General features: G+C 44.3%; 1 protein-coding gene across 1 annotated transcript in view; it reads left to right on the top strand.

Moving 5' to 3' along the window:
• Positions 1-24,914, top strand: part of LOC309566112 (solute carrier family 22 member 20-like) — a gene marked incomplete at its 5' end in the record, with an annotated part of 102,029 nt that overhangs the window by 28,443 nt on the left and 48,672 nt on the right. Inside the window, 2 exons of the mRNA XM_082271167.1 lie at positions 4,892-5,015; positions 12,962-13,077. Of these exons, the coding sequence (XP_082127293.1) occupies positions 4,892-5,015; positions 12,962-13,077 (240 nt within the window). The remainder of the gene's footprint in view (positions 1-4,891; positions 5,016-12,961; positions 13,078-24,914) is intronic.

Raw genomic sequence — 24,914 nt, 5'->3', positions numbered from 1 at the left:
GATGTACTACCTTCACCACATTTTCCCATTATTTTGGGACTCCCCTGGTTACACATACATCAACCAACCATAGATTGGAAAACACGGACTCTAACCTTCCCTTCTCACTATTGCGAGATCACGTGTAACCTCCCATCTTATGGAAAGATCCTGTCTGTGGTGTCAGATGAGATTACACCACTATGCTACCAGGATCTGACCGAAGTCTTCCTTGAGAAAAATGCTCAAGTGTTGCCTCCCCATAGGGACTATGATTGTTCTATCGATCTACTCCCTAATATCAAATTGCCTTTCGGTCATGTTTATCCTCTTTCACAGGATGAACTTTCTCATCTCAAGGAATACTTGGATGAGAATTTGGCGAAAGGGTTCATCAGACCCTCTACTTCTTTCACAGCTGCAGGACTTTTCTTTGTCTGCAATAAGGATTCAAGTCTTAGGCCTATTATTGACTATAGGCAATTAAATACCATTACGATAAAGGATCGCTATCCTTTACCGCTCATCCCTGAACTCATTGAACAAGTGCGTGGGGCTACCTACTTTTCTAAATTGGACCTAAAAGGGGCATACAACCTAATCCGAATCCGTGACGGAGATGAGTGGAAGACAGCATTCAGAACCAGATACGGATTATTCGAATATCTTGTGATGCCTTTCGGGTTGTGTAATGCTCCCGCAGCTTTCCAACGATTCATAAATTACATCTTCAGAGACTTACTTGATGTCTGTGTCGTGGTATATCTGGACGATATACTTATCTATTCTCGATCTTTGTCTGAACATATAAAACATGTAAGACTTGTGTTATCCAGATTACTCGCACACAATCTATACGTGAAATTAAAAAAATGCCTATTTCATAAAGAAGAAATATTATTCCTAGGATACATCATATCTAAAACCGGAATCAAGATGGATATGAGCAAGATATCGTGTATTCTGGATTGGCCTATACCAACAACTCATAAGGCATTACAGCGATTCCTCGGATTTTCAAACTTCTATAGGAAGTTCATTAAGAACTTCTCTGCTATTGTGAGACCTCTCACACAACTTACAAGTATAAAGAAACCATTCAAATGGTCAGAAGAAGCAAATGGAGCTTTCCGCTTGTTAAAATAAGCTTTACTTCTGCTCCCATACTACGCCATCCAGACCCATCCCTCCAATATATCCTGGAGGTAGATGCGTCAAACATGGCAGTAGGAGCAGTTCTCTCCCAACGACCAACAAATACTTCACCACTCCACCCAGTTGCTTTCTTCTCTAAATCACTAAGCAGCCCAGAGGTGAATTACCCAGTGGGTGAAAAAGAGTTGCTTGCCATAAAACTGGCACTAGAGAATTGGCGACATCTACTTGAAGGTACCCGATTACCAATACTCATATATACAGATCATAAAAATCTTCAATACCTTCAGACTAACAAAACTCTTTCCCACCGGCAGGTACGATGGTCATTATTCTTCCTAAGATTCAACTTCCTAGTGACCTACACGCCTGCAGACAAAAATAAAAAAGCGGATGCGCTATCACGATTAACCGAAGATAACTGCGCCGAAATCCCTTCTATTCCTATAATACCCTATGAACGTATTATTGGTGTTGTTCGTTCCCTGAAGGAAGAGATTTTGCACAGTATAGGAGTGGATTCACCTCCACCACAACTAAGTACTGATGCAGAAGGCTTCCTCTACTACAACGACAAACTCTACATACCCCCCACTATGCGCACCAAGATCTTGGAATTGTCACATGATGTGCCTATGGCAGGACATATGGGTATGACTAAAACCCTTAATTTGCTTACCAGGCAGTTTTGGTGGCCTGATATGAAGACGTCTGTACAAAAATTTGTTTCTTCATGTGACATCTGTGCAAGGTCCAAAATTGACACTACAAAACCATCTGGTCTACTTTGCAGTCTACCAATACCCCAGGTTCCATGGGAAGTTGTGTCCTTAGACTTTATAGTAGAACTACCACCTTCCAAAGGATCTAATACCATTCTAGTGTCAGTGGACCATCTGACAAAGATGGCACATTTCATTTCTATTCGCAGACTACCTTCATCTAAGCAAACAGCGGAATTACTAATGAAACATGTGTTCAAGTTACACGGAATTCCAAAGACTCTTTTATCCGACCGTGGTTCACAGTTCATCTCCAAGTTTTGGCAAGCTCTATGTCATATATTACGGATTGAGCGAAAGCTCACTTCTCCTTACCACCCTCAAACCAACGGACAGACTGAAAGAGTCAACCAGTGCATTGAACAATATCTACGTTGCTACACCTCATACCTACAGGATGATTGGGTGGACCTCCTCCCTCTGGCGGAATTTGCTTATAACAACGCAACCCACAGCACTACCAAGCAAAGTCCGTTCTACTTAAACTATGGGTTTCATCCCACACTTCTTCCACCACGCATCCTACCATCAAGTAACCCAGTAGCCTCGGATTATCTTACTCAAATAAAAGACTCTCTGGGTTTACTTAATACCACCATCTCACACGCTCATAGTCAACAAAAAAGGTACTACGACCTTCGTAGGAAACCCTCTCCTCAATATGCTATTGGAGACCTCGTTTGGCTATCGACGAAAAATTTAAGGTTAAAGATCCCTAGCAAAAAGCTTGGACCTTTATTTCTGGGACCCTTCCCAATTAAGAAACTCATTGGAAAAGCTGCAGTGCCACTCACTTTACCGGAAGATCTCAGAATACATCCCATCTTTCATGTGTCGCTACTGAAACCACATGTTCCTAACCAAGGAATAAGGCCTACCATCTTGCCTCCACCTCCAGTACAAGTTGAAGGCGGAGAAGAATTTGAGATTAGGGAGATTTTGGATTCTCGTATCCACAGAGGAAAACTCCAATATCTCATAAGATGGAAGAACTATGGACCCCAAGACGACACCTGGTTGGATACTTCTGATGTTCACGCACCCAGGCTTATACGAAGGTTTCACTCTAAATACCCGGAGAAACCAGTGCTATAGGCCTTCTGGAGCCGGCCTTAAGGGGGGGGGGGTACTGTAAGATTCTGGTACCTTTGGTACCCTTATTGCCCATTTTTCATTGCATATTGCGTCCCACCTTTTCAGTTAGGTGGAACGCATATACCTTTAAGCCGCATGACATCATCACTGAGCGCCGCTCTGAGCGGCTATTTCAATCGCCGGCTTTCTCTCACAGGTTGTTCGTTCAAACCGCATGCTTAAGAGCCTTGTCTTATGCTGCCGGAGCCTCCAGCTATTCTCTTTACCTGGAACAGACCGGAACCTCGCTACTGATCCCGTATCTCGCTACCGGATCACTCCCTTACTACCGGACCCTTCTACTTACTAACCTCACTAGTGATAAGTACCCCACAGGGGATTCCTTCATAACAAACTTACACTATCTACTTCTGCACATTAAGGCCTGTTACTATCTATGCATTACTAATCCTATCATCTACACTGTTACATAGATTGCTAGCTCTTGAGTCTACTACCATCTATCCTTGCACTGGGTTAGTCTCTCCTGTATATGTCATCTGCTGTCCTTACCACCTGTTACTATACATGATTACTAACCTATCTGCATTCTACCTATTACCATCTACCACTCTCCTGAACATTACTATCAAGTGCTTATCATTGCTATCACTGCTCACGCCTGTCCCTTCAGCACATCACCTCTATACTGTCATATACATCCTATCACTCCAGGAACATCTTATAGAGTGTATGTGTATTTGTATGCTGAAGCAGGCAGGTCCACAGTGATGAGTCTGGAGAGTTGGATCTGGTAATTCAACACATCTCTACATGACTACTGAGTGGAGATTCTGCAGCTGCAAATCCAGCTCACTATAACAAAAACGCAGGAGCGTTACAACCGGCCTAGTAAGCATAAAATCCTCAGCAGCTACTTCAGAGGCTCTGAAGAAGAGGCCCTGCCTCGAAACCGGTAAGCCTGTACAGCTTCGGGGGACGATGGAATCCCGATCTCGATGCTGAGGATTTTATGCTTGTTTGATGTGCCTTTTATCAAGAACTCGTTTGTGAGTGATTTTAATTCATCATTTTAATAAATCTGTTTTAAGGATAATGCACTAGGCCGGTGCGCCCTTGTGTTTGTTTGTCGTTTCACAGTGTTTCCAGACTACCCTGGTCTATTGAGGGGCTGCAAGGCTGAAGCATTAGAAAGTTGCCGAATGATTTGTTCTCATCTACAAGTCGAGTTGGATAGAGGATTGCACCACTTTGAGTGCAGGGAATAGGTGCAGAGCACTGACAGTGTACCTTCTTGCTTGATTATGACTATCTAGATACTGGCATCCTAACAACCAATGATGTTCTCTGTTGACGGAGAAGAGAAACATTGGAATACTAGCCAGTACCAGTGTGCAAAAGTGTATTTGGTTTGGAAGAAAACATCACCTCTAACATTGGGTGACCAACGTGTGGATGTTGCTGCATTTTTTAAAACTATTAGAGTCGTTTTTCACATTTTAGAATGGGGTGCCTCGAGACTGTCCATAATTTTAAAGGGTGCCTTGAGATTGCTTATAATTTTAATGGTTGCCTCGAGACTGTCCAAAATTTTAAAGGGTGCCTCGAGACTGTCCATAATTTTAAAGGGTGCCTTGACTGAAAAAAAGGTTAAGAAACACTGGTCTAGGCATACAGGGATAAAGAGGACTGATATACTAAAACTGGATATCTTTACCACAGCAATCAATAAGGTTTCATATTTCAAATGAAGCAGGCAATATAAAATAGTTGTTATGGATACCTACTACTACTGGTGATCTAGTTTATGTTTGTTCAGATACCTCTAGTTTCTGTAAAAATCACCCCTAGAAAATACTAAATTGTCTATATGGCTCCAGGTTTGTTCCAGAATCAGCTCGTTGGCTTATTGTGAAAGGCCGCCCATGTCAATGTCTTAGAATTCTTCAGAGAGTAGCCTGGATAAATGGGAAAAAAGAAGAGGGTGAAAAACTCACAGAGAAGGTAAATTTTAAATATCTATTCTTTATTTGTTACTTTTTAATATGCCATCTGCAAGGTTGGAAGAACCCCATGCCCCCTCTGTATGGTGATTTTGCATTAAAACTTTAAAGATAAATACATTAAAAAGTAGTTTCAGGGAAAAAACTTGTTTTTTATTTAGCCAAGCTGGAACTACTACGTATGTATATATGTCATGAGTATATATAACCGACTTACCGTTTTAATGCCACTAGGGTGCTCCTTTAAGAGTTTACAAGAAGGATCGGCTTTCACCAGAAATGGGCGAATTGGATTGTGGGAGATGTAGTTTGGTGTGGAAGGTGTATTGTTAAATGGATGGCAGGAGAGACTATACCCGAAAAAAAGAGAAATAGACTCCTGTAGGTATTGCCATTAAATGAGGGTTCCTGAAAGATTGCAGGAAAAATCCATCCCTCCAGATTTCACCTAGTTTGGTGACCGTTGACAAACAATAAAGGTACTACAAGAGACAGGAGACTAAGAGGTTCTCCTAAGAAGGTCAACTAAGGGCACCAAAAATTGGGTGAAAAAAGCAAATTTTATTGATACAAAAATAACACACATGGAAGACTCAGGATTTAACATATGTCACTGATAAAAACATAATGGGATAATTGCAGCAACCCTGGTTATGAACAGGTACATGCTGGTGGGATTGATGGTGATGAGTAGGGGGGGGGGGTGGCAAGGCAATCTTGCTCAAAGCATGAAAGAGTGCAGTCCCAGCAGCTAAAGCGGTACTCAGACCAGTGGTGCATAAACTCAAGATTCCAATATAACAGGGGCCATGACAGTCATGTTGGGAAAACAGGGAAGGCTGGATTGAATTTGCCAAGAATCAAAGTGTTTGTCTGGCCAGAACATATCCCTGTAGCTGCAGTCCTAAAGGTGTAGCGGTGCTGTAGGGGGAAAGTCAATCAGGGTTTGCAGGGGCAGGGTAAATGGCACCAAAGCCTTCAAGTAGGGCAAACAGCGAAAATTAAACCTCATATGGTGATGATGGACAGCCAATTGTGTATACCGGCTGGTCAGGATCCCGGGTAATGGCAGGAAGATGGCGATGAGTGCAGCCCGGCCTAGCGTTCCCTCCGTTCCTCCTTCGCTCAGACGAGCTTGTTTGGGGCCACGTAGGCAGGGCTTGCGGTTTGCGGCCCGACGTCACGCCGGACGTGGGTGGCGGCTAACGCTGGATACGGCTGTAGGGCGCACGATCATCGATGTCCCATTGGAAGAGTCCGAATGACGCGGTGCTGCCGCATTTCACCAGCCTATCGCTGGTTTCCTCAGAGCTAGAGGGGAGGTCCTGCAGGGTCCCTTATAAAGGCAGATAATTACTTGCATCTGTTGTAATTTAAGACATTAATGTCTGATAGTAATGTATTTTGCCAACTAGATGTCCTCACTGGGGAAATACAAGTCACTCCCATTGGAGTCATTCAGATTACCCTGGGAGGACACAGCTACTTAATGATGTGATCGTCCTCCCTGGGGATACGTCATATTAATGAAAAGTTTGAGAATTAAAAAATACAGGATACTGTGAACAGAAATCAGAATTCAAATAGTTGGTCCAGACAAGTGAAAAGAGGCAATAGATTTGAAAATACAATCAACGTTAAACACTGTGACCGCAGAGCGCATTTGGCCAAGCAAAATACTTCTAAGGGGGTAAAGATCCATCAATCAGAGGGGTTTTTAATTACCATCAAATACATCAACAAATTTTATCCATCAAAGAGATAAGTAGTCTTGACTATTAATATAATCAGCAGAGGATGTAAGGGCATGCTAGTTGGTAAAGAGCTAAAGAAGGAATTGGAGCAAAATAGAGGTAAAAAGAAATAGAAAAATGAAACGATAAATATAATAAATATAACGAGACCCCACAAAGAAAAAGCTATTAATCCGAGCTGCAGATCTAGATTTCTGCGGTAGGAAGTGTAACCCAGTATTCAAGGAATGGTTGAAGGCTAAGTTCCATGTTGAGGCCTCTGGGGGCAAGTGACCCCATTTTAAAAATCCAATATTTTCTCAGGGGGAGTTTGAGTGCAAAAATGCCTCTTACTTTAAGGCCCTCAGGGTTTGAGTTATGCTGTTCCAAGAAATGGAGTGGTATTGTTTTGTTATCATCTTTTTTCTTTATATCAGCTATATGCTCCCCAATTCTGACTTTCAACTGCCTTTTGGTTTTTCCAATATAGGTTTTATTACAGGGGCAGATAAGTTGGTATATGACCTGTTATATTCTCTGTGTTGTGAGACACAGGACTCTGATCTGGAACGGATGTTTATTCAGTACTCACTGTACACTCCAACATGCATTACAGGACAGCTCGGTATATCAATGCATCTCTTACATGTGTCTAAGATGGCCACTCTGCCCCTTGACCCTTGTCACCACTCCTGGGGTGAGCCAGCCTTAAAGTAACAGTACATGTGAAACCCTTCAGGTATAACATGACCCGTGTTGTCTGGCAATTGATAAAGCTGTCTATTTGAAAAGATTCAGAGCCGTCACAGCTGGGAAATGAGTTAGACTTAAGGACAAATTTGCAGATGGAGCATTTGCCACAGGCAAACATGCCTTTTAATGGAGGTAAAGAAGATAGCCAATTGCCCCCTGTCCGTGTCCTTACAAACTCCCAGTGGGTCAGGCTGTCTTTTAGATTTTTTGCTCTCCTCGCAGAAAATAGCGGGCTTGGGCCGACGATTTTATTAATTAGTGGAGACACGGTCAATACTCTCCAATGTTTGTCCAAAATGCCCTTAACCTGGTCCCACTGAGTCCCAAATTTGGTAATTATTCGAGGGTATGACTTATTGGAGTTTGATGGTATAGCTGGTCTGTCCCCCCTAGTTAGGAGGAGGTCAGCTTCTAAGTGCTGCCTTTTTACGGGCTCTTTTGATTACTCTGTTGGAGTATCCCCTTTCTCTAAACCTTTTGTGGAGTTCCCTGGCCTCAGTCTGGTGAGACTATACTCTCAGGGAGCCATGGGAGAGTGAGGGATCATGGGAGAGGGGATATACCTCTTGGGGGGGCCGAGTGCGTGCTCTCCTGCTTCTGGGACTTGTGGAGGATAGATCGGTCTGAGAGGTGTCAGAGGACACAGTCAGTGACTGAGGCCTGAGAGTGCGGCCTAGAGAGAGTGGAGCCCATCCTCAGTGGTGCAGAGGCTGGAAGTCACAGGGAGGTGACCGATCCAGTTGAGCTGAGTGCAGAGCCGGTGTAACTGAACTGACTGACTGGAACAGTGAGAGCTGAACATTCCCAGTGACGCAGCATCGTGAGGAGATATTCCGCCTGGGGACCGGATAGTCACATGTGGACGCTGCAGCTGTGAAAGAGTGCCTGGTGACATCCTTAATCACAAGTTTAAACCTGCATCCACCACACACTGACTGCAGATAGGAATTCAAATACACCACTACATTTGGATTACAAATATCACACTGAAAAGTGATAAAGAGCTCCAACTGCCGGCGAAGATTCTGCAAGGCCTTGCTAGAGCAGGAACTTCATTAGTCACTATTCTTAAAGGGGACCCCATTGACATAATGATAGATTTTCATTAAGTAAACATGAGATATTGCCAGTTCTGATTTTAGAAGAGGTTAAGCAAGGTCACTCTCACTCATTGAATATAATACTTTGTTGATTAAGCATTTATTCCTGCAGTGTTGGTCTTTTGAGCTCCTTTGTAGTAATTAGGGTTTAATGGAGTGACACTGCAATATCTGTTATTACAGAATCCTATTTGTTCTTATCAAGTTGTTTGTTTTACCTTTTATCTCAGTAAACAGTTAAACTTGTATTTTATTGTGTCAGTGTATTTTTGGAGATCATCTCTGAAATGTCTGAACCTATAGTGCCTAGCGGGTTGGATACTTCTCAGGGTCAGGTGAGTGCAGAGGAACTCCCACTAACCAGCAGCCCTCAAGGGGGTCATGCTACATTTATTTTGTGTATGCCCCAATAAAGAGATTTCCACCCATTTCCTGTCTTGACAGGCAGTGAGGGGAAATCTCCCAAAAAACACAGCAATAAATATCTGACAAGAGGCTCTAATCCTTTCCACTCTATCCAAACAAAAATCTTCACTTTGTTCCTGCTGCTGGTAAACACCTAAAAAGTTTCACTTTTACTTTAAATACATCTTTGCCGTGATTTCACCCCGCAGTCCTTTAAGACTACTGTTTTTAAGAGTCAACTTGAAAGTTAGATCTGCAATTTAAAGTTGAAATGGGAGATAATCAAATATTGCCTAAACAAAGAGGCCTTTGTATTCTTATTTGAATCTTGGTATGCTTTGTGTTGTTCTTCCAGATTTGTACAGTAATCCAGCATGAAGCATTTCTTCTCTTCAGGTACCTTCTGTAATAAAGACCAATCACTGCTGCTTTGTATACTGCTGCGTTGTATAAGGGGACTGGTCTTATATCTGCCCGCACCTCTAGTTTTCTGCAGGCAACCTGTTGTGATTGGACCTGCTGTGTCCCTCCCACAGCTCTGCTCACCGCACAGGCTATGTGCAGTACATTGATGATGCCACTGCTACTTTTTACCACGTGCCGACCGCCCACCGCAATATTACTGCGGCAGGGCAGCTCGGCTGCGTCCAGTCACATAGTACTGTGACTGGAGTGCATGTGGTTTCTGTCGCGCTATTTAGCACTGATTACTGTATTAGTGTCACTGGTCCCCAAAAAGGGTCAAAAATGTCAGTTAGGGTTTCCGATCTGTCCGCTGCAATGTCACAGTCCCGCTAAAAATTGCAGATTGCCGCCTTTACTAATAAAAACATAAATAAATAAAAGGTCCAAAAATCTATCCCGTAGTTTGTAAACGCTATAACTTTTGCGCAAACCAATTAAAATACGCTTTTTGGGATTTATTTTTACCAAAAATATGTAGCCTAAACTGATAGAAAAATAAAATTTTTAAAAATTTTTTATTGGGAATGTTGTATAGCAGAAAGTAAAAATATGGCGATTTTTTAAAAATTGTCGCTGTTTTTTTGTTTATAGCGCAAAATATAAAAACCGCAGAGGTGATTAAATACCACCAAAAAAAGCTCTATTTGCGGGGAAAAAAGGACATCAATTGTATTTGGGTACATCGTCGTATGACCGTGCAATTTTCCGTTAAACTACGTAAAGTGCCGAATCGCAAAAAATGGCCTGGTCATTAAGGGGGTAAAACCTTCCGTGGCTGAAGTGGTTAAGGCAATAACAGACTTACCGTGTTTCCCGAAAATAAGGCCGGGTCTTTATCTTTATTTTGGCACCTAAAGACACGGTAGGGCCTATTTTCGGGGTAGGTCATAACATGTAATGTGCTGTCTTCTCTCCCCCTCTCCCTCCCTGCCTATCAGGAATCCCCTGTGTGAACCGAGTTTAGCACTGCCCCCTAGGGAGCTGCTGAGAATGGATTCCCCTGGGTTACCCAGAGCAACAGTCAATTAAATCTTAGTACTTTAACACTTGGCCCAGTCAATGAACAGTCCAGGGGAGTTGTTTTTTTGTATTTTATTTGGAACTGGGATGGGAGAAGGGATGAGTGGGATACTTCAACTTAGTAACTATGCACAAACTTGAGGACATCTAACTGCGGTGTGTGGGGTAAGGCCGCTGCTTCACTTTGCCACAGAGGTGAAGATTTAAAGAATGGACTTTACTTTAGGTTTCTCTTCAGGGTCTAACTTGGCACCCCCTTTCTTACTCGCTGCATGGGCTGGCCCCTGTTCACTGACTCTCCCTGGAGTGGTCCCCTTCCTGGGCAGACCCCTGGCAAGCTCCCTGGTACTCACAGACACTGGTCGCTCTGCCACTTGCTCCACAGTCAGTAACCTGGACTTCCCGACACAGCACCTTACTTCTGATCCACCAGGCCGACTGCCACTTTCCACACTTATAGGAGGAGAGACAGCCATCAACCTCCTCCTGGGACCTGGCTTCCCACCCAAAGATGCCCTGTCACATGTGCCCCTGGCTTTTATTACCAATCCCAGGATGCACTGCAGTTATGCCCTCCCACTGGGACAGCCACAAAAGCCTGTGTGTCACTGGCTGGGTTTCCTCCACTGTCCAACATGCTCCCCTATTGGATACAGTGGGGACACTCCCTCAGACCAAGTGACTCACACCTGAAGACATGCAAGAGGCAAAACTAGAAATCCTGCTCCCTGATAAGCAGAAGAGCAAACAAATCCCTTTACCTAGCACCTGACTAGGAGGGTGCTACATGAGTAAAAGTGTTTTTAAAATCCTAGAATCCACTCTATGATTAATATTATATCGTGTCCAACGTGCGTGTTCCTGTATAATAATTGTGCCAAATACCTTCGTTACAGCACCGCTGGGCACTTCCGTGACCCACCGGAGCTCCCTTCTCTTAGTATCATATCATGTCCAACGTGTGTATTCCTGTATTATAATTGTGCCAAATACCTTCGTTACAACACCGCTCGGCGCTTCCGTGACCCGCCGGAGCTCCCTTCTCTTAGTATTATATCATGTCCAATGTGTGTGTTCCTGTATTATAATTGTGCCAAATACCTTCGTTACAGCACTGCTCGGTGCTTCTGTGACCCGCCGGAGCTCCCTTTCTTTAGTATTATATCATGTCTAATGTGTGTGTTCCTGTATTAAAATTGTGCCAAATACCTATGTTACAGTGCCACTCGGCGCTTCCGTGACCCACCGGAGCTCTCTTCTACTCTCTGAGCACTGCAGAGGGGAGGGGCTGAGATCCCCGCTGACAGCTGGGAGAAGAGGAGGAGAGCAGCAGGAGGTCAGCCGAGCAGCGCTGTAAAGAATGTTTTGACACAATTACAATACAGAAACACACACACATTGGACATTATAACAAACAGTAATAGAGTGGATTCTTGGATTTTACAAACACTTTAAACTAGGGCTTATTTTCGGGGTAGGGCTTATATTGCAGCCCTCCCCGAAAATCACAGTAGGTCTTATTTTCAGGGTAGGTCTTATTTTTGGAGAAACACAGTAGCAAAGGCATTCGGTGCACACAGTGGTTTTATATGCATTGTGGGTATTAGGAGATTTTTTAAAAATGTTGTACCCGTAGATTAATAGGAATGACTCATAAGCACATTCATAAAGCGTAAATTCACCCAAAAGCCCAAAAGGGGGAAGTTCTGCTTTATGTCCTCCTTCACCCTCCCCTACCACATTTGGCATATCATATTCCTTTGGGGGGGGGAGCAGGTACCTAGTTTTAAAAGGTATCCTCTAACACTTCTGCTTGGATTGCCTAGGCCTTCCCTCTCTTCACCCGCAGCTTTCTGGGACACGTCACAGGTCCCAGAAGGCTGGGGGACCATTCACCGGCCGCAACCTGTCACAGCCGACTTCCCAAACTAAAGATACCATGGCCGGGGACCCAAAGACTAGTGAAGAAGTAGCCCAGGTGAGGACGAAGCTGGATTCCTGGACAGGCAAGTGCCCTTTATTAAAATTCAGCAGCTACAGTATTTGTGTGGTTCTAATGTCTGAATGTTTTTCATCTAAATGCATTATCTACAAATCGCCACACTACCTATCCTAGCCACCCTAATCCCTAACCTGACTCCTCTCACTGATCCAGCACTGTCCCAGCTACAGCATCCTTCCTCTCACTTCCTGGAATCACAGGAGACATTATAGGCTCCTGTTATTGTCAGTCAGACCCTGTGAAGGGGAAGTTGGGCGTGGCTTACCAGTGTTGTGTCTGCCTATGGACGCACAGAGTCTGGCTCGGGAGTGCACATGCACAGGTGCCTCCCTGGTACTCAGCTTGCATTAAGAGGAAGAAGGAGTGGACAGCTCTGGCTTGGCAAGGTAGATATAATCTCTTTTTTTATTTTATTTAAAAAATAACCTTTAGTATCACATTAATGAAGTTCTATACCCTGTCTTTATAGGCCATACTCGCTCACATGCAATCTGAGTTATCTAGCATGAAACAATCTCATTCCATTCTGGACCTTTTCCGCACTCCTGGAATGCGCAGGGTTACAATCTTTCTCATGCTGGTTTGGTAAGTACCTATTACATAATATATGCATTACGTTTTGTCCCTGGAGCTGCTGCTGAAAAGTCCAATGTACTTATCTACTTTAGCTAATCCACATGTTAATTCTTATAATGCTACCCTTAATAATGTACAGTTCCTATTTGCTTTTAATATTTAGGGGCTCATTTTAAAGCAGCAGTATGGTCATGGGGCTAAGAATGGATGTGAATAAATTCATATTTTAATAAACTCCTTACTAGAAGGTAAAGGACCCTGGCCTCTCTGCATAAAATGATTCAATCATTTACCAATAGATGCTGGAGGTGTGGAGACTCTTAGGGTACCTTATTACATTTATAGTGGTCCTGTTTTTGAATCAGGCCTTTTTGGACCACTATTTTTAAGCTGTGCCACCAGATCACAGCTCAAAGGTGGCCAGAGACCCCAAAGTTGTCCTTCTTTCTATGATACCAGGCTCTATTGCTGGACTTAAAAAAGGTATCTTCCTTTTCCTCCTCTCTGCAGCTTGCATACTCATCCCTAGGCATTGGAAGAAGACAATCACCCCTACTGTTAGGGAATTGAAAGAGGAAATTAACTCCATTAGGCTGATGGAAGAGTTAACTGCTAGCTTAAATGACTGATACCATAAATTTGTTCAATTGTTCTCTTGGATCGACTTCTCCATTTCAAGCAACCTTCAATAATTTTGCTGACATTTCTGGCTAGGTGTAATGTGTTGCTGGGGGTTTGATGTCTCAGCCGTAGGCTCCCCCTTCTTGATGGTTGCTACCATTCTGCTTTCTTTTTCTGTTTCTGATATCTTCTCTTTGATCTTATCTTTCTTTCTTCGTTTAAGACACTGCTCTTATCCATGCACAGTTTGAGCCCAGTATTTGGTGTTTAAATCTCCTGGTTCCCATAGCTCGCACCCTACTCCTTTTGGTTGAGCACCGTTTCACTCTGTGACCACTAAGCCATTGAGTGGGTTGAATGTTTTCAAAGTTAATTTCATAAGTGATGGTGTAACACTGTAGCATCAAAGTACCTACTTCTGTACTGCTGTACCTCTCTTGCTTTAATTCCTGTTAAAAAAGCAACATAGGCCATAATCCCATCCCTTTATTGCATAACCCCTGTGTTTTGTATAAAAACCTTATAAACTTTATTCTTTAACCACTTAAGCCCCGGAGGATTTGGCTGCTAAACGACCAGGGGGTATTTTGCGATTCGGCACTGCGTGACTTTAACGGACAATTGCACGGTCGTGCGACGCTGTACCTAAACGAATTTGGCGTCCTTTTTTTCCCACAAACAGAGCTTTCTTTTGGTGGTATTTGATCACCTGTGCGATTTTTTGATCATGCGCTATAAACAAAAAAAGAGCGTCAATTTTGCAAAAATAGCAATATTTTTCCCTTTCTTTTATATGAAATTCCCCCAAAAAAATATGTAAAAATCAAAATTTTTTAACATTTTCGGCCAATTTGTTTTATGCTACCTATGTTTGGTAAAAAAATCGCAAAAAGCGTATTTTGATTGGTTTGCGCAAAAGTTATTGCGTTTACTGAGGGAAAGATTTTTGTCATTTTTGTTGTTTTTTTTTTAACGCGTAATGGCGGCGATCTGCGATTTTTTTTGCGGTACTGCGACATTGCGGCGGACAGATCGGACCCTTGACTGACATTTTTGACACTTTTGGGGTTACCAGTGACATTTCTACAGTAATCAGTGCTATACATATGCACTGTTACTGTAAAAATACACTGGTAGTGAAGGGGTTAACTTTATTTGAGAGGGAGGGGCTGTGTGTGTCCCTAGGGGCGTGATTCTAACTGTGATTGGCTGTGGCTTCAGCTGTATGCAGAGTGATCAACGGATCTACATAGTAGATCCATATGATCAGCTCTCATACAGAGGGGAGAATGACAGGCAGCTTGTTTACACAAGCTGCCTGACTTTCTCCCTCTCCCCCGCCGATCGCAGAGTGGCCGGCGGACATCGGGTCCGCCGGTCACACGCGCGGGGGGGGGTCCGTGACCACGCGGGAGCGGGAGCGCGCCTCCGGCGGCGCGCGCTCGCTCCCTAGACCCTCACAAGCTAGTGACGTAGCCCTACGTCACTTTGCCTGTGAGGGGCTGACCGCCGACGTAGATAGTCGTGCGGCGGTCGGCAAGTGGTTAAAAAAAAAATCATATTTTGTAATAAAGTAACACATGCAGACTGTCAATTGGAGCCAAATATGTTTTCTTATTTTCTTAATAAACTTGATTGTGAAAAAAAAAAAAAATAATAATAATGTTGGCCTTTTCTGAGATAATAGTCAAGAGATTGTAAAAAATCGACATGGGGTTTTGGACTGTCCTGGGGAACATATACCAAAGCAAAAAAAAGTTTAAAAAAAAAATTCAGTTTGATGGGGAATAGCAGTTTTAATAATGCTTTAAGTTGCATACAGTTAGGTCCATATATATTTGAACACAGGCACAATTTTCATACTTTTGGCTTTTGTATGCCACTAGAATAAAATTAAAACTAAACAATCCAAATTCATTTGAAGTGGAGACTGTCAGCTTTAAGTCAAGGCGTTGAACATAAATATAAATAATAGTGTAGCGCAGTCCAGTATTACAATAAATTATGACAAATTAAAGTAAATCCTTAAAAAGCCACAAACATCATTAAAAACATATGGTAGTAAAAAAGTTCATAGGTGAAGATATATAGATGGTAAGAAAAACACACAGTCCACTGGTGATCCGGTGAAATATATAATATGTGTGACTTGAGTGCTCATAAAATCCCATCACCCGGCATTCTCTGCCTCTCACCTCCAGAACTTGACCCCACAGGGTCTGAAAGCATGAATCAATCTCCACGATGATCAGCCAAAACGATATCAATAGGACCAGACAATTGCCTCCAGCATAACGATATCTCAAAATCACAGAGGATACTCTTTCCCAATAAGCTCCAAAACATATGGATAAAAGAGGAAACAATCTAGTGCTCTCTGTTGCAGGAATAACATTTTATTGCTCAAAAAATAGTATTGCACTTACATTGTGTCCCGGTTCAATGGGCATGTAAATAGCAGAGCATGCTATTGCATCCCCGCTGAAGAAGTCTACGCCCACCAGACGTAACGCGTACGGGGGATTGGTCACTCGGTCCGTCGGCCATACAACACGGAAGCCAGACACCTCACAGCACGCTGCATGCTCTGCTATTTACATGCCCATTGAACCGGGACACAATGTAAGTGCAATACTATTTTTTGAGCAATAAAATGTTATTCCTGCAACAGAGAGCACTAGATTGTTTCCTCTTTTATCCATATGTTTTGGAGCTTATTGGGAAAGAGTATCCTCTGTGATTTTGAGATATCGTTATGCTGGAGGCAATTGTCTGGTCCTATTGATATCGTTTTGGCTGATCATCGTGGAGATTGATTCATGCTTTCAGACCCTGTGGGGTCAAGTTCTGGAGGTGAGAGGCAGAGAATGCCGGGTGATGGGATTTTATGAGCACTCAAGTCACACATATTATATATTTCACCGGATCACCAGTGGACTGTGTGTTTTTCTTACCATCTATATATCTTCACCTATGAACTTTTTTACTACCATATGTTTTTAATGATGTTTGTGGCTTTTTAAGGATTTACTTTAATTTGTCATAATTTATTGTAATACTGGACTGCGCTACACTATTATTTATATATGTACTGAGGGTGTTGGATTACACTTGAGTGTTAGCTGCTGGTCTAAGTCTATATTCATTCAGCGCTGAATCTTCTATTATTTTTGTTGAACATAAATATCAAGTACAATTTTTAAGGTAAACTATTTAGGAACTGCAACCATTTTTATACATAGTTCCCCCCCCCCCCCATTGGTTTTGCCTTCAGCAAGTGAAATGCATGCTCAATTGGGTTGAGATCAGGTGATTGACTCGGCTATTGCATAATATTCCTCTTCTTTTCCTTCAAAAGCTCCTGGATTGCTTTTGCAGTGTATTTTGGATCATTGTCCATCTGCGTCGTCCAATCAACTTTGCTGCATTTGGCTGAATCTGGGCTGACAGAATATGTCTAAACACTGCAGAATTCATCTGGCTGCTTCTGTCTTCTTTCACATCATCAATTAACACCAATAATCCAGTGCCACTGGAAGCCATGCATGCCCATGACGTTGTGTGCTTTAGATCATGAGCTGTTCCAAGCCTTCTTCACACTTTTTTCTTCCCGTCATTCTGGTACAGATTAATCTTAATTTCATCCATCCAAAGAATGCTTTTCCAGAACCGGTCTGGCTTTTTTAGATGTTTTTTGGCAAAGTCCGATCTGGCTATTCTATTCTTCAGGCTTATGAATGGTTTGCACCTTGTGGTGAACCCTCTGTATTTGCTCTCATGAAGTCTTCTCTTGATTGTAGACTTTGACAACGATACACCCACCTCCTGGAGAGTGTCCTTCACTTGTCTGGATGTTGTGAATGGGTTTTTCTTTACCATAGAGAGGATCCTGTACTCATCCACCACTGTTGTCTTCCGTGGACGTCCAGGCCTTTTTATGTTGCTGAGCTCACCAGTGCATTCTTCTTTTCTCAGAATGTACCAAAACTGCTGATTTGGCCACTCCTAATGTTGCTGCAATCTCTCTAATGGATTTGTTTTGTTTTTAAGATCTTACAATGGCTTGTTTCACTTGCATGGACAGCTCCTTTGAACGCACGATTTAGGTTCAAAGCAATAGATTCCAAATGCAAATACCACACTTAGAATAAACTCTAGACCTTTTACCTGCTTAATTGATGAAGAAATAACAAAGGAGTAGCCCACACCTGGCCATGAAACAGCTTTTGATTCAATTGTCCAATTGCTTTTGGTCCCTTGAAAAAGGGCGGATGGCTAATCTTAAAAGCTGTAATTCCTAAACCCTTTCTCCGATTTGGATGTACATACCCTCAAATTAAACCTGAGAGTGGGCACTTTCGGGCCATATCAATTATATCATTATAGCTTGTTTTGGTAAATACCTTAAAAAAAACTTAAATTGTGCCTGTGTCCAAGTATATATATATGGACCTAACTGTAATAAAAATGCAAAACTCCTTTGAATAACATGCCTGGGGGATGCCCTTAACCTGCCTTTGAAGTGGTTCAGTGAAGTGAAGTGGTAAAGTGGTAAGACGCAGAGGCATAAGTAGAACCTTCAGGGCCCCAGTGCAAGAAACCATGAAGGACCCCCCTGACCCCTCCCCCCCTTCCAACTGAACTCTGGGCTTCCAGTTCTGGGAAGACGTCCATGGACATCACCCCATGATTCTGCCTCTCACGTGCCCCCTGGGGCACTCATTCAGCATGCTCTGTGATTGCTGTGTTCTTCGGACAATCATAGTGGCCCTTTACCACCACGTGATCAGCTGATCACACGTAAACAGACTCTTCGATTATTGGCTCTCCTTTCTTCCCACGCTGTGTCTGTGTGAGGAAAGGAGAGCCGTTAACCAACAAGTCAGTACATTGTTTACTAGGGGTGCGCATCTTCACCGGTCTAATAATTTGATTAAATTACGATTATTCTATCAATGATTTGATTTGATTCCGCAAAGCATCACGATGCATCATGATTAATACCCATGTCGTTAAAAATCCAAGCAGTCAGAAGAACTCAATTTTTTTATTGTCATTTGCTCTTAGCGCAATATCTTGTTTGGGGGAGGGTAATTTTCATAACAATCCCAAAAGTGGACTACAACTTATTTACTTTCAGTTCACTACAGAGAACAAAGGGGCATTCTTTACATTTGGAGGAAAAACAGAAAGGCATCTTTGCTGTAAGAGCTGTGAAAATGTGGAATAGACTGACAAACTAGTTCTGAGTTGCTCAGCAGATTGTTTTTTCAAAGACATGCGTTTCTGTCCTAAATGCACAAATTTAAGGGACAGTGACAGAGGGATGGTGGTGGGAGGAATGGGATCAAGCAGAGGGATAGTGGTGAAGGGATGTGATCAGGCAGAGGGATGGTGGTGCGAGGGATGTGATCAGGCAGAGGGATGATGGTGGGAGGGATGATATCCGGCAGAGGGATGGTGGTGGGAGGGATGAGATCAGGCAGAGGGATGGTGGTGGGAGGGATGTGATCAGGCAGAGGGATGGTGGTGGGAGGGATGTGATCAGGCAGAGGGATGGTGGTGGAGGGATGAGATCAGGCAGAGGGATGGTGGTGGAGGAATGAGATCAGGCAGAGGGATAGTGGTGGGAGGGATGAGATCAGGCAGAGGGATGGTGGTTGCAGGGATGAGATCAGGCAGAGGCATGGTGGTGGCAGGGATGTGATCAGGCAGAGGGATGGTGGTGGCAGGGATGAGATCAGGCAGAGGGATGGTGGTGGCAGCTATGTGATCAGGCAGAGGGATGGTGGTGGCAGGGATGTGATCAGGCAGAGGGATGGTGGTGGCAGGGATGTGATCAGGCAGAGGGATGGTGGTGGCAGGGATGTGATCAGGCAGATGGATGGTGGTGGCAGGGATGTGATCAGGCAGAGGGATGGTGGTGGCAGGGATGAGATCAGGCAGAGGGATGGTGGTGGGGGGGGGATGTGATCAGGCAGAGGGATGGTGGTGGGAGGGATGTGATCAGGCAGAGGGATGGTGGTGGGAGGGATGTGATCAGGAAGAGGGATGGTGGTGGGAGGGATGTGATCAGGCAGAGGGATGTGGTGGCAGGGATGTGAACAGGCAGAGGGACAGTGGTGGCAGGGTTGAGATCTGGCAGAGGGATGGTGGTGGCAGGGATGTGATCAGGCAGAGGGATGGTGGTGGCAGGGATGGGATCAGGCAGAGGGATGGTGGTGGGAGGGATGAGATCAGGCAGAGGGATGGCGGTGGGAGGGATGAGATCAGGCAGAGGGATAGCGGTGGCAGGGATGAGATCAGGCAGAGGGATAGCGGTGGCAGGGATGTGATCAGGCAGAGGGATAGCGGTGGCAGGGATGTGATCAGGCAGAGGGATGATGGTGGGAGGGATGAGATCAGGCAGAGGGATAGTGGTGGCAGGGATGAGATCAGGCAGAGGGATGGTGGTGGCAGGGATGTGATCATCAGGCAGAGGGATAGTGGTGGGAGGGATGAGATCAGGCAGAGGGATAGTGGTGAGGGGGATGTGATCAGTGACACTGGCACTCACTTGCTTTCAGTGTCACTTTATTCCCCCTCATCCATGCTCTGTGTATCTGTGCTTCTCTTCTCCCTTCTGGTGCCTCCAATGATGCTTCTGCTGACGCTGGTTTCCTCGAGCTCCTCCTCCTTCACTCTACTGGCTGTCAGCTCATCAGCTGACTCTCTGCTCCAGTGTCACCTGGAAGGGGAGGGGGCTTTAGTCACCAGGCAGGCTCTGCCTCTGTGTTTCTCCAGGAGAGGCAGAGCACTGCACGGAGCGGATGATCGCGCCATTGGTAATCAATTTAGCCGACTCGCAGCATCGTTGTGGAATCGCTAACATCTGAATTGCGATGCATCGATGTTGCGATTATATTCAACACCCCTATTGTTTACAGGGATAAGGGCTTGGATCATCAGTCTCCTGATTATCAGTGCTGCCTATCAGTGCAACCTATCAGTGCTCATGAATGCCGCCTATCAGTGCCCAATAGTGCTGCCTATCATTGCTCATGAATGGCGCCTATCAGCGAAACCAATCAGTGCTTATCAATGCCCATCAGTGCTGCCTATCAGTGCTCATCAATGCCGCCTATCAGTGCTCATCAATGCTATCAGTGCCACCTATCAGTGCTCATCAGTATTGTCTATCACTGCTGCCCATCAGTGCCACTTAATAGTGATCATCAATGCCACCTGTTAGTTCCACTTAGTGCTCATCAATGCCGCCTATCAGTGCCCATTGATGCCGCCTATCAGTCAGGGCCCATCTACGCTGCATATCAGTGCCACTTATCAGTGCTCATCAATGCTGCCTATCAGTGCCCATCAGCAGTACTCTGAGCTGAGAGTGTCTCTCTCATACAGCTCAGACTCAGAGCCTGTACTGACAGTTCCTCTTACCTCGCACAGATAGAAGACAGCCGATCTGCTCCTTCTCCTCCCACACTTCTCCTGTGTGAACAGCGGTAAGGGTGAAGCTCAGCAGGTGAATGTGATCATTCACACTTCCCACATTGCACACAGGAGAGGGGCGGGAAGAGAGGTTCGCCTGTCTCCTATCTGTGCAAGGTAGGAGGGACTGTTAGTACAGGCTCTGAGCCACTGACAAAACGGGTGGGCAGGGGCAGTCCCCTCCTCTCGCAGTGACCGTCCTCTCCCCTCGCAGTGATAGAACTGGTGGGCGTGGGCCCCCTCCTCTCAGTGACCGCCCCCTCCCCTCGCAGTGAAAGAACAAGCAGGCGGGGACGGGCCCCCTCCTCTCGCAATGACCTCCCCCTTCCCTCACAGTGACAGAACGGGCAGGCGATAGCGGCCCCCTCCTGCCCGCAGTAACTGCCCCTCCCCCCGCAGTGACAGAACGGTGCCCCCCCCCCCCCAAAGTGGCGGAACTTCAGGGCCAAGTCGCAAGTGTGACTGCTACTACTGTTACAGTGCCTTGCGAAAGTATTCGGCCCCCTTGAACTTCTCGACCTTTTGCCACATTTCAGGCTTCAAACATAAAGATATAAAACTGTAATTTTTTGTGAAGAATCAACAACAAGTGGGACACAATCAAGAAGTGGAATGAAATTTATTGGATATTTCAAACTTTTTTAACAAATAAAAAACTGAAAAATTGGGCGTGCAAAATTATTCAGCCCCATTAAGTTAATACTTTGCTGCCATTACAGCTGTAAGTTGCTTGGGGTATGTCTCTATCAGTTTTGCACATCGAGAGACTGAAATTTTTGCCCATTCCTCCTTGCAAAACAGCTCGAGCTCAGTGAGGTTGGATGGAGAAAGTTTGTGAACAGCAGTTTTCAGTTCTTTCCACAGATTCTCGATTGGATTCAGGTCTGGACTTTGACTTGGCCATTCTAACACCTGGATATGGTTATTTGTGAACCATTCCATTGTAGATTTTGCTTTATGTTTTGGATCATTGTCTTGTTGGAAGACAAATCTCCGTCCCAGTCTCAGGTCTTTTGCAGACTCCATCAGGTTTTCTTCCAGAATGGTCCTGTATTTGTCTCTATCCATCTTCCCATCAATTTTAACCATCTTCCCTGTCCCTGCTGAAGAAAAGCAGGCCCAGACCACGATGCTGCCACCACCATGTTTGACAGTGGGGATGGTGTGTTCAGGGTGATGAGCTGTGTTGCTTTTACTCCAAACATAACGTTTTGCATTGTTGCCAAAAAGTTTGATTTTGGTTTCATCTGACCAGAGCACCTTCTTCCACATGTTTGGTGGGTCTCCCAGGTGGCTTGTGGCAAACTTTAAACGACACTTTTTATGGATATCTTTAAGAAATGGCTTTCTTCTTGCCACTCTTCCATAAAGGCCAGATTTGTGCAGTATACGACTGATTGTTGTCCTATGGACAGAGTCTCCCACCTCAGCTGTAGATCTCTGAAGTTCATCCAGAGTGATCATGGGCCTCTTGGCTGCATCTCTGATCATTCTTCTCCTTGTATAAGCTGAAAGTTTAGAGGGACGGCCAGGTCTCCGTAGATTTGCAGTGGTCTGATACTCCTTCCATTTCAATATTATCGCTTGCACAGTGCTCCTTGGGATGTTTAAAGCTTGGGAAATTTTTTTGTATACAAATCCGGCTTTAAACTTCTCCACAACAGTATCTCGGACCTGCCTGGTGTGTTCCTTGTTCTTCATGATGCTCTCTGTGCTTTAAACGGACCTCTGAGACTATCACAGTGCAGGTGAATTTATACAGAGACTTGATTACACACAAGTGGATTCTATTTATCATCATTAGTCATTTAGGTCAACATTGGATCATTCAGAGATCCTCACTGAGCCAAATGATCAGACCAGTGGTGATGTGCAAGTTCTGCAACTGGTAAGAAGTATACAACCTGCTATAGCAAAACTAAATTTGGAAACAAAAAAAATCTGTTTTAATTGCCAGTAAATGACAGGTTCAGCTGCTAACTTTTGTTTGTAAAGAAAGTAACTGGGGATTTCCTTCATCTATATCAGACCCTTATCCTTGATAAAGGTCTGGTATAGATATCAAGTGGGAGCCCCATGCAAGAAAAAAAAAAAAAAAAGAAAAGCATGGGGCACCCTCAAAATTCATTACCAGACCATTCAAATCTGGTGTGGATTTTAAGTGGGATCCACACACAAAAAAGTGTGAGGCCCCCCTCAAAACCCAGACCATTATCCGAGCATGCAACCTTGCAGGACAGGAAGGAGGCGTAAGAAAGCAGCCTCTTCTCTCCTGAACGATCACAGAGAACATGCCCTCAACGTAGGGGTGAGTCCTTGCAAGGGGGGACTCTCCTGGCAAAGCACCTCATCCCTGTGTTGATGAGGACAATTGCCTCTTCCCCACAAGCTTTGCCTGGTGGTTGTGGAGGTCAGTGGAGGGGGCTTATTGGAATCTGGAAGCCCCATTTAAAAGTTAGTCTGCCCAAAGACATCAACCTGCCCCCATTGAGTAAGGGGTACATAGTACCCCTACTTATTTACCAAAAAAATGTAAATAATGAATAAAGACAACATGCTTTTCGCCATGTCTGATCATCATTAACACAATGAATGACCCTTGCCAAAATGAAAAAAATCCATAACTGACAAGTCTGATCCTGTTGCTACACTTGTAAACGACAGCTGCCGTTCCCACCACTAAATGTTAACTAAGGGGGATTGTAAACCCGATGGTGTCTTTGACCAAATATGACCATGTTTGGTCAATGCAAGAAAACAACAAGAGAAGGGCGCACCGACCTTGTGCATTACCACTTAAAAGTTTATTAAAATCAAAGAAGGGTAGCGTACAATATACTCACAAACGTAGCATATGAACAAGCATATAGGAAATGGGCACCGCTCGCTTCCAGGATACTTCTCTACTGCTGGATAGTGTGATGGCGTCCTCAAAACCTGATGTGGCTTACGCGTTTCGAGGGAGGACCCTCTTCCTCAGAGCCAAAATCGCCACTGACCCACCATGCACTCCTAGGAAGTTATATAGCCAGTGGCCACCGCCCACACCACCCCGACCCCGCCCTGGGAGGGGCAAAAGGTCAGGGACAGGTGTATGAGAAAACAAACTGGGGTGCGTGTCCCAATAGTCAGGTGCATGCAATAAATGATGTTCATAATATGGCAGTAGCACTGAGTGCAAAACAACCAAGGATAGCATGATGGTGGTAATGGCCCAAATTACATCTATGTACACCCGGAAGTAACCTTTGAGGCCATGGAACGCAAGCCCCGCCCACCCAGAAGTGTGTGTGTTCCAGGCCAACAATATAAGGCTTGGAATGCTGGTAACAACACTGGACCCTCCTAATCCGCTCCTTGATTCGCAAGTACCAACCAATGTCAGGGAAATCCTCACCCAGCAGCATCCAAGGCTCCCTTGTGAGTACCTTTTCCTATGGGCTTCTGTGGTGCACTGATGCACCGTGCACACATTTGGATGTGAGCATGCAGCATTCATACTGCAAAGTTCAGCACAGGTTCATCATCACTATTTTTCCGCTGTTTAGCTTTCTGGGGGAATGAGTTTGTAACACCATCTACTGATTACTGATGTCTGATCATGCATGTGTTTTACCCTTGTTTTAAATATCGTTTTTTAGCAGAATTGTCTGTTACCAATCATGGTATTCATATGATCATATACTGATCTATTGACCTCCAGTGATCATTGTTTCCTAATGATACTTTTGAGTATAATGCTT

This window comes from Pelophylax lessonae (assembly GCF_965119305.1).
Source record: "Pelophylax lessonae genome assembly, chromosome: 10".
Taxonomy (NCBI): Eukaryota; Metazoa; Chordata; class Amphibia; order Anura; family Ranidae; genus Pelophylax; species Pelophylax lessonae.
The sequence above is the reverse complement of the archived record's forward strand: the minus strand, read 5'-3'. Positions and strand labels throughout refer to the sequence as shown.